General features: G+C 37.7%; 1 protein-coding gene across 1 annotated transcript in view; it reads left to right on the top strand.

Moving 5' to 3' along the window:
* Nucleotides 1-2,063: 2,063 nt before the first annotated feature.
* The window catches only part of mypn (myopalladin), a 36,799-nt gene continuing 22,462 nt past the window's right edge, over nucleotides 2,064-16,400 (top strand). The window contains 11 exon segments of the mRNA XM_030772225.1: nucleotides 2,064-3,040; nucleotides 9,755-9,930; nucleotides 10,907-10,952; nucleotides 11,731-11,875; nucleotides 12,284-12,349; nucleotides 13,757-13,898; nucleotides 14,148-14,171; nucleotides 14,922-14,951; nucleotides 14,954-15,037; nucleotides 15,250-15,321; nucleotides 15,749-16,022. Coding sequence (XP_030628085.1) covers nucleotides 2,064-3,040; nucleotides 9,755-9,930; nucleotides 10,907-10,952; nucleotides 11,731-11,875; nucleotides 12,284-12,349; nucleotides 13,757-13,898; nucleotides 14,148-14,171; nucleotides 14,922-14,951; nucleotides 14,954-15,037; nucleotides 15,250-15,321; nucleotides 15,749-16,022 — 2,036 coding nt within the window.

Raw genomic sequence — 16,400 nt, 5'->3', positions numbered from 1 at the left:
TCTGGTGACAGATTGTTCCAGCTACTTGTCTCTGTATTGCTCTTGTAAACTCCAGGTGTAAGCCTGTGCAGAGAAGAAAGCAAGTGTCACCTGTATTTGTCAGGGGTTTGGCTCATGCGAACTGGAATCTCATTGTCTTTAAACACTCAGAGTGCACTCAGAAGCTTTCCACAGACATTTGGGTTAATCTTAAGGTAAAGCAATAATTCTATTTCCTGGTGCTTTATAAGTCTTCTCTGTTGGTGTTCGTGTTGATGTTGTGTTTATCATTCCTGCATTAAGAACACTGCAGATGCATGCCGCATTGAGCTTTATACGAGTGTGTGATTGTGTGGACTACGGTGAGACTGCTGTTGACCAACTGCATGTTGTCCTGGTGGATTGTATTTAGGTTAGTCAGGCTTGGTCACTTTCTATTTTAAAATGTGTGTTGTGAAGTGTTTCCCCTGTATCTGGGGTCTTCCATAGATGTGTGAGCTCATGAAAACCATTTGTACCTTTTTTGTCTTTTTGTTTTTGACAATGGTCCTCTTGTTTTCCAAAAAGGAGGAGCTGTAGTGATTTTTTCTTTGATTTTTTCATGTCAAATAACTGTATACTATAATTAGCTATGACTTGGTGGCTAGGGGCCTGTGTGGAAAGGATTAATGTACAGAGCAGCTGCCTGGTCAGGTCTCTGCTGGAAGGGCATTCCTGCCTGAGTCAACTACACTCATTTGAGTGTCAGTACCATCTGCAGACCTATCCCATTTCTGCTTTCAGTAAAGACTGACAAATTTTTAATCTGGGATTTTGTGATTAAAAGATTTATTGAAAACACATTAGGCTGTCTCACTTAAAGGACTCCCATTTGATATTTTATAGTGAAACATGATTTTGGGAGAGAAAAAACATGTAAAGCTATTTTAACCATACATACACCAGAAACAATGAGAACAAGATTTTTTTTTGTTTTTTAAATATAAAGCCAACTTTTGTGTGTGGAAAATATCACCCATGTGATCCATAACTGAGCATAATGGTTATATATTCACCTCGAAAAACTAATTTGACATTAATGAACACAAACTGCTTTTATACTAGAATCTACGATTCATAATTCACAATCATGTCATTGTCCCTTTGTGGTCTAGTTTCAGCACTTTAAAAAGAGCAAATGTTTACATAAAGGACTTTTCTAATTTAGAAGACGTTGTGGTTAATTTTCTAATTTAGCAGTAAAGCTACTTGATAAATGAGTACAGGTGCAGAGATAATAATGGCACTGAAAATGCAACAGGGTAGAGTAGGTATGATCCATAACCTATGTACATATGCTTGTACAAGATTAATTAATGAAAGACAAGAGTCAATTAAACAATAATGGCAAATAAAACACTGTTTTTCTTTTGTCTTTTTGTTTTTTTCCCCCTTTATTTATTTATTTTTTGTTGTTGTTGTTTTTGTTGTTGTTGTTGTTTTGTCCTTGATTTGTTCACTTATTACTCAAATTCAGATTAATTTACTACTCAAGTTTAGGCAATTTTCCAAGTTTTGTAAATGTTTGAAAATTTATACATTATTTATACAGTTTACTTGGTATTACAGCTTTACTTTTCCATGTATTATTTTAATTTAACTTTAATTTTGTAAACTATGGCTACTCTGATTGAACTATTGTTTTTTTTTTATCATTGCAAACTGCACAGAACGCATGTCATTACCAAAAACGGGGACTCTTATTCTCATATTTGTTTTATTAAATAATGATAAAAAAAATACTGTGTAGGAACATCATTTACAATTGAAAAGTACCACTAATGTACACTAACGTACAAGTCTGAAGTCTCATTTATTTAGCGTGAACTGTAATGCTGTTCTTGATGACTTACACATTATAGTTTAGTTATAGATTATAGGATAGTTTAGAGAATATGGGTCATTTTTTATGTTGAACTTCCACCTTGCAGTTTTGAGTTGGACACTTGAATTGAACAAAGATGTCATGCCAAATTTTTGTAGTAAGCATCTTTATATTTTAAATTCTTCTGATACTGCCTTGACATTTTTTTTCTCACTTCAGCATGCAGGAAAACAGCAAGGATCAGCCACCATCACTATCACAACTTTTGCTGGACAATTACTTGGCTGAGACTGCAGTCCACCACAAACACAGCAGAATCAACCCAGACACACCTTCCTCACCACATCTGCTGTATGGGTCTTTCAGAGGATCAGCTGAGGACTCTAACGTCCACGAGGAGCTCCAGCTCCCTGATCTCTCAGCCTTCCTGAGTCAGGAAGAATTGGATAAGAGTGTTGATCTGGCCCGTCAAGCCATCAGCCATGAACCCAGTGAGCAAGAGGAGAGTCACAAGCCATCATTTGTCCCCTACATGGGCACAGATCTCAACTCAACACACAACTCAACTCAATACGCCCCTGAAAAAATGGACATCTTACCAACACTTGAGCCATTCACACCCGAGAGACAGTCGGTGGAATCCATCAAAGATAATGGGCTCAGGATCAGCAGGACGAGCAGAGATCAGCATGTGGACTTTAAACGTCCTGTGAGGAACACCCCATATGGTTTGGAAACCCAGTCCAAGAAAGAGTTCCTGAATAAGGCTGCTGATTTCATAGAGGAGCTCTCCTCTCTCTTCAAAGCCAACAGCTCCAAGAGGATAAGACCCCGGGCTTGCAAAGCACACAGTAGACAGAACCAGAACAAAGCACAAGCCAGCAGTGTGTCAACCTCCCTAAATCTGAATGACAGGGAAAGGCCTGTCTTTCATATCAACCAGCAATTAGAGCTGACGGAATTTCAATCACAGGATAGCAGGCTGGAAGAGGAACCATTTAACCCTGTGACAGCGGTCCAGTGTGAGCCTTTGTCAGAAGTAGAGTGTGAATCAGCAGCGATAAAGGCCCAGTCTTCAGAGGAGCAGTTGTACGAGCCTCCACACTTCATTCAGAAACTTAAAAGCAGGGAGGTGCCTGAGGGCAGTAAGGTGCAACTGGACTGTATTGTACGAGGAATCCCAACGCCTGAAGTTCGGTGAGTCAGTCTAAACATCCAGAGAATTTCTAATGTCTCTGTTAAAGGTAAAATTTGTGAGATTCTTTCAAATGAAAGTTACTGAGTTGCATTCTTTATAACGAGTGCCATCTTTACATATTAAATGTTCACTTGAGGACTAAATGATTAGATCTTTCCAATGATTAATCCAAGGGTCTCCAATTTTTTCAGATAGGTGAGTGACTTTATGAAGACTGCCTTGAGGTACTCATACTTTTTTTTTTAACTTTATTTGGGAGGCTTATGTTGTATCCTGATCATCTTCTCTGGATCATCTGGCTCTAAGTCTGAACCAATCATATCAGAGACCCCTGGGCTTAAACCAATCACATCAATGGCCCTAACAGTTTAGACCAGTAATAGACAACCCTGAATTTTCATAGTGCTGCACTCAATATGTTACCCAGGTAATATCCTGTAACTTTGGTGAAACTTGGCATTTCATACACTGTGTTGGTATATACAGTAATACAAATTATCTCTTCTATATGTGGAGGTTTTCTTGAGGGTAGATCATGTAACTTGCTGAAATAAGTATGATTTTGTCTCACTGATGGTAGCAAAATGTATGGGTTGTGACTGAAAACTAAGCACTCAGGGGTTGGCCAGTTGGAGTCTATGATGTTGGCTTTGATGCTCCATTTGCTTTGCGTTCCTCAAACCTCATAGTTTATATTCCATGAAAATGTTGAGTTTACCTTTTTCTTATGGGGGATCATCACATGCTTTAATTTATAAAATAGTCACTTTCAAAAAAAAAAAAGAAAAAAAGAAAGAAAAATCTTTGATAGTATCAATATCGAAGCATGCTGTAATTACAAACATGTGGAATATGTTTTAATTTATTTATAACTCCACGGAATCCAATAAAATTGCACAAATTATGACTTTACTAATAAAAAGGTTGGGATTATTGTTTTAGCACTATTTGCACCCTTAGCCTGAAAGGACAACAGGGCTGTACCTTTTTTTAGAACGTTTTTATGAGATTAGAGAATACCGTAGGAAGAATCTCAGCTCACAGTTTATACCAGATGCTTGACATCCTTCTGTGAGCAAATTGGAAAGGCAGGGAGGGCTGCGTAAACCAGTTCCTCCTATAGACGAACAAAATCTGCCTCTGCCACTTTGGATATTTTGATTAAAGAGCTCAAAACTCAGCACTTACCCATGCCCAATTCAGAATAGATTCTCATTTACCCATGCTCAGTTCAGAATAGGTTCTCAGTTACCCATCCTCAATTCAGAATAGGTTCTCATTTACCCATGCTCAGTTCAGAATAGGTTCTCATTTACCCATGCTCAGTTCAGAATAGGTTCTCATTTACCCATCCTCAATTCAGAATAGGTTCTCATTTACCCATGCTCAGTTCAGAATAGGTTCTCATTTACCCATGCTCAGTGCAGAATAGGTTCTCATTTACCCATGCTCAGCTCAGAATAGGTTCTCATTTACCCATGCTCAGTTCAGAATAGGTTCTCATTTACACATGCTCAGTTCAGAATAGGTTCTCATTTACCCATGCTCAGTTCAGAATAGGCTCTTCTTACAACAGATAAGACAGAGCATTATACTAGAGATTGTGGTTCTGAGGTATAAAAATGAATTCAATTAAAGATTTTTACCAATATTTTGCCATAAAGAAGTACTAGGACCAGATCACATGAGAAACAAGTTTTCAATTGTTTCAGTATAACATTTGTGCATTTTCATTACAATGATATGGCTTAAAGTTTTCTAGAAAATGCTTTCATCAAAACAAGGTGAGAAGGACCAAAGATTTGGTTGACTGTAGAGGTTAACTAAGGGATCACCAGATTCAGTCATGAACGTATACGGACATACAGTGTGAATACACACATAGACACACACACACACATAAGCACACAAGCTATACGCTATGCGTAGTGCACACAAAGGGACGGAAGACTCCCACAAATAACATTCCCAACCATTCCAGACAGGACACAGTGAAACACTCAAGCCCCTGGTCTGCCACTTTAAAGTTAATAAACTGTACATAACAAAAATAACCATGACAGTCTCTCCAATACAGCCTGTGTTCAGACGTCTCATTTTCTAAAGAGGAACAGAGGCAAAACATGTAATAAGCAGAAAACTGTGGTAAACAATCTTAAACACAAGTAACTAGTACATTTTTGCAGTTAAATAGGAAAATACATAAAAATGCTTAACACAAGTACAATTGTCTCTCAAACTGAAAGGATTGTTGAATGGATGGTCAGTATTCCATAGGACATCACTTTCAACACACACTACAATGCCAGAGGAGTATTAAAATAAACTCTCTGAATACTGCTGAGACATATGTCTCAGCTCAATAACAAACAGGCCTATCAAATGAATGTGTGAAGAAAGGGGGTTGAAAAAGCAGGCAACACACTGAGCCTGAAGACATGAGGCAAACCGTAACATACTCAGTTATTTGTACCATCCAGCACAGAAATCAGTTACTAAGTTTGAAAACTCTGCACACAGCAGGAGAGAGAGAGAGAGAAAAAGCCAGGAGAAAAACAGACAAAAATAAACAAGATAGTTAAGAGAACTGTGTGTTTCCCAATACAAGTTGGGCAGGAGTGTGAGGTTGCATTGCAAAATATTAGCCCGTTCTTTTCTGCATACACATCCTTCTTTTAATACCAAACACATTGGTCACAGCTCTGTTTTCATTTCTGACCATAGCAAGCACTTCCTGTGCCAGTGGTGTTGAGCAAACTGCAGGAGCTTACATTTGTTGGTCTCAATCAAACCTTTTTCTCTGGCAGCTCTTCCACTTTGCCTCTAAGCACAGAGGTCAAATCTGATAGTAAAACAGGAGATTTGTTGTGGCTTCAAGAGCATTCAAGTCTGGTCATTTGTCAGCTATAGCCCCATCGATACCTCCTAAACCTATCCACCATCTCCCAAACTTGGACATGTCAGCCATGTCTCATTGTTTACAGCTTCTTTATATCCCTAATATTGCTAAGCGGTATAACCACAAACCTCTGAACCTACCACTGCTCTCCTTGTGAGCCCTTTCACCCAAGTGAAACTGGAATGAAAATCAGAGTGCATCGAAGACTAATATAACATATAAAAAAGTAGGATGTTTATGCTCCATAATTTGCTGGATTTTATAGATTATTCTTGTGTTATTTATATAATCTTTATCCTTAAAGATAAAAAAAACTATACAAAACATTTTCTTCTAACATCTGTATAGTTTTTTTTTTTTTCGTACATTTTGTTGTAATAGTAATGTTTCAGTCTGTTTGAGCATGTTAACAGTTTTTTTTTACCATCTTTGTCCAGGAAGGCACTAGTTTTGATGGTGAGTGTATGTATACTGGTAGTACCTTCAGAACATAAAAACAGAGAAGAACCAAACAGCAGATAATAATTAAAAGTTATTAACTTCAATACATGATGTTTAATTTATTCACCCAAATCAAGCTTGTCACTCTGTGTGTGTGTGTGTGTGTGTGTGTGTGTGTGTGTGTGTGTGTGTGTGTGTGTGTCTGTGTGCGTGCACGCGCATGCGTGTGTGTATTTATGTGTGTGCGTGAGAGACAGAGAATGGGATAAGAAGTGGGAGATGGAGGGAGGGGGAGAGAGAGACAGAGAGAGAGAGAGAGAGAGAGGGGGGGGGAAATGATGTGGTAGGACAGCTGTCACTGAATATGTGTTTCATGAGATGTGTCAGGGGATTATCCCCAGTGCAGCACTCCACTCTGCCATGAGTCTATCTGAGCCATGGGTCTATCTGAGCCATGGGTGTAGAACTGCATCCCTGATACGTGGGCCAGGAGTGTGGAAGTAGAACCTGATACATGCATAAATCTGTTTTGCTCTGAGAATATCTTCTCTGTCTTTCTTCATTGCTAATTAGCAACAGAGGGAGATACAGAGAGGGTGAGTTTACATGCAAAACACATTTTGTTACATTTACTTTATTACACTTCAGTGGCCATTTTCTAAGTAGTAAGATTCAGAAATTGTCTAGGGAGCTTTGGGATGGGCAGACAGAGCAATGCTTCATTTTGAGTTGTCTGTTAGTTTATTTGTTTTTTCTTAATATTGTGAATTTTAATTTGACACCTGAGGTGAGAAATTAAATGTATAAAATTAATATGCATTTTAGGTTACACAGTTGGAGTATATTTTGAGTGCATGATGATGTATAAGGTGTCATTTTTAAGAGAGAATATCCAACACTTGAAACCATAAGGACAATCAGTAAGAGAGTGGTTTTTATGAACCTTTGACTATAGGGTTGCAACCAGAGAGATTTATAAAATGTGATTAAACTTACTTAATGATCAGCAATATATTTGCTGGATTTCCTGTAACACTATGAATAATCTGCTAGTCTTTTCTTTATGCCAGAATTCCCTGTGATTCCTCTCCAATCAAATCCAACTGTTTGGACAACAAATCCAGCAATAAAGCAAGGGAGCACAAACCTGCACACAATACACTGTTTGTAAGATCTGCATGAGAAACCAGCATTGTGTAGACAGACACACACAGTCCCACACTGGGTTCGAACTTGCTACCTTGGGTAAGGGAGTCGGGCACACTAGCAAGGTCATGGGTGCTAGCCTTGGTCACTAGCACACCTCTTGAGGTGCCCTGGCTGTTCACATTACAGACATTGCATTTGGGCACGGCACAATTGTTGCTAATACCATCCTTTGTCATTTGTTCCATTTGTAAAAATTATCCGCTGCAGCATCAGAGATTTGAATAAGCCCATGATGTATCAAATGAAAATTTACAGAGATAACTTTCTGTATTGGAGTGTCTGATTTAGTGGAATTAATCTGTATGTGATCCTGCGTCTTCTCTCTCTGTCAGTGGAGGTCTCATATCTCTGAAAGACCTATTGGTGTGTCTAATGCTATAATACAGAAAGTCAGAAGCAGATAGCATTCTCCCATCCTTAAGTCCATTAGCTTTTGTCTCTTTGATTGTCCGGTTTTGTCGTCTTTTTGAGGTGGTCCCTGCAGTTTTCCACTGTTTTGGCATTGTTTTCACTGTTTTGGCAGTGTTTTCAGTGTTTTGGCAGTGTTTTGAGTCAGTCACTCATTATCTAAGCCGCTTATTCTAATTAGGGTCAAGGGGGGTGCTGGAGCCTATCCCAGCATTCATTGGGCAAAAGGTGGGGAAACACCATGGACAGGTCACCAGTCCATTGCAAGGCAGACACACAGACAGACACATTCAGTCTTGGTATCACTGTAACACTTATGTTTGCACAACTACTTTGCTTTAACAGGAAAATATTAATCATATGTCACAAAAACCTTGTAATCTTACTAGTGAATTAATATTAAAGAAAAATGGCTGTGGTATGGACTGAGGGGAGAGGAATAACAGTATTTAAATGAAATAGCAACAACTAAACACATTTTTTATTTGGCACATCATTTATCCAAAAAAGAAAAATAAATAAAGAAGTTTTAAAAAATCACAGAAAGGCATATGCTAATATTAATCGCCTTTCCTTGTCTCTGGTCCTATAAATCTGGCTTTTTGGACCAAAAACTGGATTAATGCTTTTTCTCCGCTGAATTTGACATCTATGACTGGGGACACTAACAGCTTTATTATGAGCAGGTCAGAAAGTGTGTCTGATACCAGGCCTTATCTCCAATTACATTTCACCTGCTACACTAAACTAATGCTCCACTGCAGATTCTGCTGCAGAGGCTAATCGGAACAGAATCATTTCCACCATGTGTAGAGGTCAGTGAGTAAGGGTTCTGTGGACTCAGAAAAAGACATCTTCATTAAAGGCTCTGTGTTCTAGAGGAGCTTTGTGCTGAGGACTGTCCACTGATCAGAGATCAGTACTGTTCAACTTTAACCCCAGGAGAGGTCGATATAATCTCAGTGGACCATATGATACTTTTAACCAAAATCTGAAAAGACATGAAGGTTAACCTGTATTCCACTCTGACCTCTAATTAACCTGTATTCCACACTGCCCCTTCAACAGTTTTCTATGATGTAGTCACTACACACAATTAAACTAAAAAGAAAAAATCAACACAGGGAAAAAAACCTCTCATAAATCTTCTAGTTTAAACAGTTTAAACTAGTTTAAACATCTATGAATGAAGGCAATTTAATTGTTTTCTGTTTTGTCCTTCAAACCTCTTGAGATGTTGTGTCATCACCAGGGAAATGAAAATGTTTCATATCGTAGTATACAAATAGCAGTTCCTCAAAGCTTTAACTCTCATTGTTAAACTTAAGAGTTTAAGGAGAGACAGATTTTTTTTTGAAAAAAGAATGTACTGTTGGTGGCTCACTACTGGAGCACAGGGGCAGGGCTGTCTCCTCAGTGCAATGTGTTACATTGATTATTATTTAAAAATAAATAAATAGATAAAAAATTCTTGACATGACCACTTAGTGATTGAGCATACTTTACTCCAGTTAACCGAAAGTAGCAAAAACCTGTGCTTTTCACCTTTTTTTTACCTTATAAAAACCTCACATTGTTATGTCTGCACCATAAATTACTCAGTTCCTATAATTACTGTTTGCAGATTGTTTATTTGACTAGTTCCAGTGCTTTTCATTCTCTATTTTTGTTTCATTATTGTCAAGTCTATAATTTGCGATATGCACAGATGAATCCGTGTTTAAGCTGCTAATTGTTTATATATTTACTTTTCCAGGTGGTTTTGTGAGGGGAAAGAGCTGGAAAACAGCCCTGATATTCAGATTATCAATAACGGAGAGCTACACTCACTGGTCATTGCTGAAGCCTTTGAAGAGGACACAGGGAGATACTCATGTTTTGCATCAAACATTTGCGGCACCGATTCCACGTCAGCAGAAATCTACATTGAAGGTGTTTACATTACAGTTACCGTCATTGTTACATAGACACTGTTTATCAACATCCGGATTCAAAGTATCAAAAAGAGAATGCATAAAAGTAAGAACTGCATTTCAGCATCAGATCGCTTATTAAGACCTTAAAACTACATAAGTGAGCTTGCTGAGCCATTCAGTATTAGCAGTGATACGATGGCTTTTATCGAGGGAGACAGCACAGCTAATCAGATTCCGGTGACAGAGTCCAGTGGCACCGCTTTGACTGATCTATAAAGCTTCTTGGATTAATTATGAATATGAAATATTAACAGCTGTAAATGCTGATGTCTTTTCCATATGAGGACTGTGTACTTGGGTGCTTTTCCAAGACGATGTGCATGATTTATTTTTCACAGTGTCCATATTATTGTCTATTGTGTATCTGTAAGTGAAAAAGACTCAACTTATCTGACCTATGGCAGCGATAGAAAGAATTCTGCCATGTAGGCATAATTAGATTCAATATTATGCCTGTTTAAAAGAGTAAATTAATATGTTTAAATGTCCTATTTAAATGATTATTTATCGAGGTCCTCATGGCCTGTTCCATGTAAAAAGCTGCTTTGTGACAATGACTGGCATAAAAAGTGCTGATGTTAAGTATTGTAATACAGAACAACCACTTGTGTGATCGTCAGCTAATAATGTTTTTTACCAACCAGCTTTGGGGATGAAGTGACCGACATTCCATTTCTTGCATAAAATACAATACATAAATAAAAGTCTGCTGAGGTTTTAGGGGCATGCTTATCTATGTACTACCTGTGTTCTACACTTTCATCTGAAAGTCACTTATTAGTGTGTGAGATTCATCATTTTCAGTATAATCCACCCCTGTTCATTTTACATAGCACTCTTGTCATAAACAAAGTCATTTTGGTTGGTACATTGAGCACCTCCTTGTAAATGTAACTAGACTGACATTTTTCGTTGTTTATTTTGTTTTACAGGTGCTTCCTCGTCAGATTCAGAGGCTGAGCAGCATTTTGAGACACAGTGAGTGAGATAGTTCTAACTGCAGCTCTAACTGACCATAGTGTTAGGCCATAATGAAGATGAGGGAAAACCTCTGTAGATAATGGCAGTTTTGAGCTGAATTTTATATTTTAACATAAAGAATATATACAGTATTTACCGCTACAAATTTACTTAGTAGTAATGATTAAAAAGAATCGGTTAATCAAATACTGATTTTTGGATTCAAATACTGAATGAGCTTGTTCAAACAGGCAGGAATTGCCTCCTAGATTTTAAAATAATTCAAATAAACAGGTTGTGTATGGCAAAAAGATAGATCTTTTGAAGAACTCTTTGTGGGTGGTTTTAAAAGGAAATCTCTGAATTAGAGAATAAGATCACCATTCATCTACAGGTTGAGTGGATTTTTGTGTTGTAGTTTGTGTGTCTATATGAAGTTTAAGGCAGAGATAAAATCAGATGCAAATGCAAATTTGTGGGGGTTTCAACATATTATCATTGGAGATGTGAGTTTTCTCCTAAGGAACTTGAATGTAATGCACCTTATGTAACCTATGTGGACTAAATTTAACTTATTATAGACAGTGCAGTTAAAATTAAGAAGTTTGTCCTGTCATTCACTGGAGACATTTGCTGCTGTAAATTATAGGTTAAAGGGTGTGAAGGGCTGTGCCTCAAGCTAGAAAAAAAAAATTGGGTTCAGTTTCACCTTTTTATTACAGCAGTTGTCCAATTACATGTCATCACCTATTTGTTGTTCGTTCTTTCTCAATACAATCATTTCCTCTTTATTAAGGAAACACAAGCGAGTTCAACATACAACAGCTGCTTTACAGTCTGTTGGGTCAGAACCTGGGAACACAGGCTTGACAACACTGCCCACAGAAGTGGTTCCTTCACTGCCCACTGCGCCCGTGCTTACGGTAACTCCGTCTGCCAAAGTCAGTGCTGCTCAACTGTCTGTGCTAGAAGAGTCACCAGCACCAATTACCTCCATGGAATCAACACCATCCACTACTCCAACCATTATACTTCCAACACCAACCACTGCTGGCCAAGGAACCTTTAACCAAGAATACACACCAGTGCATCCATCACAACCAAATATGGTTGAGGTGAGATCATCCAAATCACATCCAGAAATAATGGCCATTTAAAAAAAAAAAGCTTGCCTGATCATTGTTCAAATTTATCATGATGATGTGAGGGCATCCATTTCTGATAAAGCAATCCATTGATTCATGTATATATATTTGTTATATATGTTTATATATGTAGTAATATAATTACGGATACTTGTATTTGTTTGTGTAATTTGCATAAGTGTTCTTGTTTTTTTCTCGGGACAGAATCAGAACAATTATCCTCAAGGTTTAGATGGAAAGCCAATAATAGCTGCACCTGTTTTCACAAAGGTAAATCATGATGGACATGGCCAGTGGACTGCATTCATGCTGTAGTGAGGAAATTTGTTTGGCTGTAGTGGATTATACGAACCACAATTCACAATTCTGTATATAAAACACAAATTATCATATGATAAACAACAGATCAAAAAAAATGTAGTTCTCTTGAGCAGCTAAAGCATGAGTTCTCCTCCTATAAGCAGATTTACAATTAAATATACAAACTACAAGACAATTAGTGTCAACTCTCCTTACAATATTGCATACACGTATATAATTATGCTAGTTGCTTGTCTCGTTGTTTTATGGTTGCTAATTTGTTGGTTTTCAGCAATAAAGGTAACATGTCTCACATTTGTGCACTGTAAAATTTAAATGTTTAACTTTATTTGAAAACATTTTGCATTAACATAATTAACATAAATTAGCATAAATTTTAGTTTGCATAATCCACTGTTATGGAAACTTTTCTATGTGTAGGAAGAAAAGTTATAACACTTACAATTAAAAGGAAGTTTCAAGGGCATGTTCACCTCCAGGAAATGTTTTGTTGTGTGATTTATATATATTTATATATATATACGCGTGTGTATATGTGTGTGTGTATACATATATATATATGTACAAGGGTTGGACAAAATAATGGAGACACCTTGTTAAATAACAGTGTTATTATTTAATATCGAGTTGGTCCAATAACTGCCAAAGGACTAGATTCATACAACTTTTGGACAGGGAATTTTACTCCATTCCTGAAGTAAAACCTGTTCCAGCTCTTTCAGAGATGATGGTGGAGAGAAGTGGCTCCTTACTTGCTGCTCCAAAATATACCACAGATTTTCGATTATGTTAAGATCTGGTGATTGTGGGGGCCAATCCAAGTGTTCAACTTCACTGTTGTGCTCTTCATGCCAGTCTTTAACGATTTTAGCAGTGTGAATTGGTGCATTATCATCTTGAAAGATGGCACCACCATTTGAAAAGGGAGTTTGGACCAATGGGTGAATTCGGGCACCCAAAACTGACAAAAACTCTTTAGAGGTAACCCTTTCATGCAGTGCTAACACTGCAGTCTCTACACACACACACACACACACACACACACACACATATATATATATACACACATATACATATATATATACACACACACATATACATACATACACAGTATATATATGAGTGTGTGTGTTAATCTTTATACTCTAGCCAATTATTTTTAACTACACTTGAACATTTTCTCACCCATTTGGCTTATCACAATGTTCTTTTTCTTCTCCTTTTCCTTTTTTGGAAAACATTTGTAGTTTTCATTTCTATAACCTTTTTAGAATGAAAGAGTGTTCTTTCTAACCTTGCCTCCTCAAGCCCTTACCTGTTTGAGTAAAGTCTGTTCTGTCTTGTGGTTTGGTCCAGAGCCTTCAGGATCTAGTGGCTTATGAGGGACAGCTGGTGGTCCTGGAGTGTCGTGTGAAAGGCGTCCCCTCCCCCAAAGTCCAGTGGTACAGAGAAGGCACATTTATAGAGGACTCTCCCGATTTCCGGATTTTGCAGAAGAGTAAATTCAATTTTAATATTCCTGGGGAAAAAAAGGTTTTGTGAGACGTGTATGTAAAGCATTCTCTCAGCAGTTCTGTGGTTGTGGGATTTTCTTTTGTTTGTTTGTTTGTTTTGTTTTGTTTTTTTTTTACAAATGATTAATGTTTTGAACTTGTGAACACTGTGAATATGTACAGGGAATACCGTTACTATAGGAAAATGTTTCACTAACAATAAAAAATTCTCTTCTTCGTCCCACAACAAACAGAGCCAAGATCGACAGCTGAATCAGGTATGTGTGCTCTAGATGCTTTAGCCCTGTTGGCCTTACTGCAATAGTCAGGCTTTGAGTGGTCAGCTCTTTGTTAGCATGTCTTTGAACTCAGAGTGACCAAATGACACAGTGCTTTTACAATTTAATAACTGTGACTGTTGCACAAAATTGTTAATGAGTTTAAGGGAAAGAACTGGAAGACAGGAGTTGATTTTGTGCTGGCTACATTCCTGTTGGCTGCTTGGTTGGTTAGTCACTTAGAAATTTCTAATTTCATAACTGAACTGAACGATTTTTGGCTGCATTTCCCATTTCAAAAAAAATCTCTCAAAAAAAGAAAAGTGTCTATCATTTCCATCTTGGCCATCTCTCAGTCAAATGGCCTCGATTTTCAAAAGGCATAATCTGTATAGATTAGAATAAAGATGAGCTGTATATATTCATATCTTAATATTTACCACTTAACAACTGTAATTATAATAATAGAATTAACTGTATAACAATATAATTATTAATTATTCCCAAATATGAAGAACCAGTGTTCTGAGGATCAAAATGCTTGCTGTAATGACAGTAAATTATGTTAAATTCACAAAAACTCCATTGTTAATTTCTGTCAGATGTTTATGATGTACATGTATTCACATGTACAGTGCACACTTTAAAAACACTTATTAGCACTTATCTCACGTTAACATAATAGCACAAAGTATTTGCAGTGGAATAGAATTGCAGTAATAATAACAATGTGACTCACGTGACTTGTAGAAGAGATATGTACTTTGGTGATCGCTGAGGTCTTCCAGAAGATTCTGGAAAGTTCACTTGCACAGCCAGCAATAAGTATGGCACAGTCTCCAGCACAGCCTCACTCACAGTGAAAGGTAATCTTCTCTAAAGTCTGTAAAATTATATATCAACCATACACTGTGCAAGACCAATTGTTTGTGACTGAAAATATTGTGATTAAGTGTACAAGATTACAGGATTTCATACAACATAATATACATATAACATATTATACAAAAATGAAAAAGCCCTGTTTAAGGAGAGGTATGTTTGTATGGTTCACTCTATGGCTCTTTGTCCTCAACAGGAAATGAAGACAACAGCTTTGCCAAAGTGATGAACAACCAACAGTGGAGTCCCCTTCTTCACAAGAGCCAGAGTTCAACAACTCTTGTCTGAAACGTAAGACACAGGCTCCTCTGATAATAGCAGAAAGCAGCTTTCAAGTTTGCTTTTGCAAAAATTGTGTTTTTAGCATCGTTGGCCATGACAGATTCATCACCATCTTTTGATCAACTCTGTTTTTTGCACATCCTAAAATGGTAAGCTCAGATTCCACCTACCTCCATTACACACACTTAGCATGTGTACTTCTCAAGTAGACTACCAATGACAGAATCTATTACCCAAGAACCTCCATGCTGCATCAAGACTCCTTTAAGTTTTGTTTTAAAAGCTTCCGCTTTAAACTCATTCAGTGGCTCAGAACTCCAAGCTAGTCCAAAATTTTGGATGAAGATGTCTATACAGCATGGGAGGGAGGGCCAGATCCTCTCAGTACGTTACCGTCTGCTTGACCCCCTGAGCTGACAGAACCTTAGATAACCATCATAAGTTCTTCTCTGCTGTAACCCTTCCAGATCCCTCCAGTTCCTGTCTAAAGACCAGACCAGAAGGGGTTCTGGTCAATCCCAATGAATCAAGAGTCAACTCTCGGGTGGGACTCCGTGTGACCTTCAAACTACCTGAGGACGAAGAGGTGGAAGAGGAGAATGACATCCCATGCAGCAAATCCAGTGAAGACATATATCCAGTATCAACCAATAAGGAACCACCTCCAGTACTGGCTAAACCAAAACTGTGAGTATTGTTCATGGGTCACGCACAATGGCTAGTTATCTTATCAAAGTATCCTTGAAAAGGTGTTGGAAGCTCATATATTAATTTAACATTATTAAAACATAATGAAGGTCTGCACTCACAAGATCACCTTACCCTTCTCTTGTTATATGAAGCAGTACCATTACCATGAAGTTGGTAGCTCTTAGGTGCATCAGTAATGCTCGCTACATATCGTTTATGGAAAAGTCATGATTGCCCAGGTTGCTCATTTAATCATCTGCACACAACCTATAATTGCAAGAGTAGGTGAAGAGAGTGGAATAAGTATGGCGGAACAGTATAGTGCTGCTTTCAGACCCAACAATGTACGTGCTGTGAATCTAGTAAGTTTTGGTC

Source organism: Chanos chanos, chromosome 4 (assembly GCF_902362185.1).
Source record: "Chanos chanos chromosome 4, fChaCha1.1, whole genome shotgun sequence".
Taxonomy (NCBI): domain Eukaryota; kingdom Metazoa; phylum Chordata; class Actinopteri; order Gonorynchiformes; family Chanidae; genus Chanos; species Chanos chanos.
The sequence above is the reverse complement of the archived record's forward strand: the minus strand, read 5'-3'. Positions and strand labels throughout refer to the sequence as shown.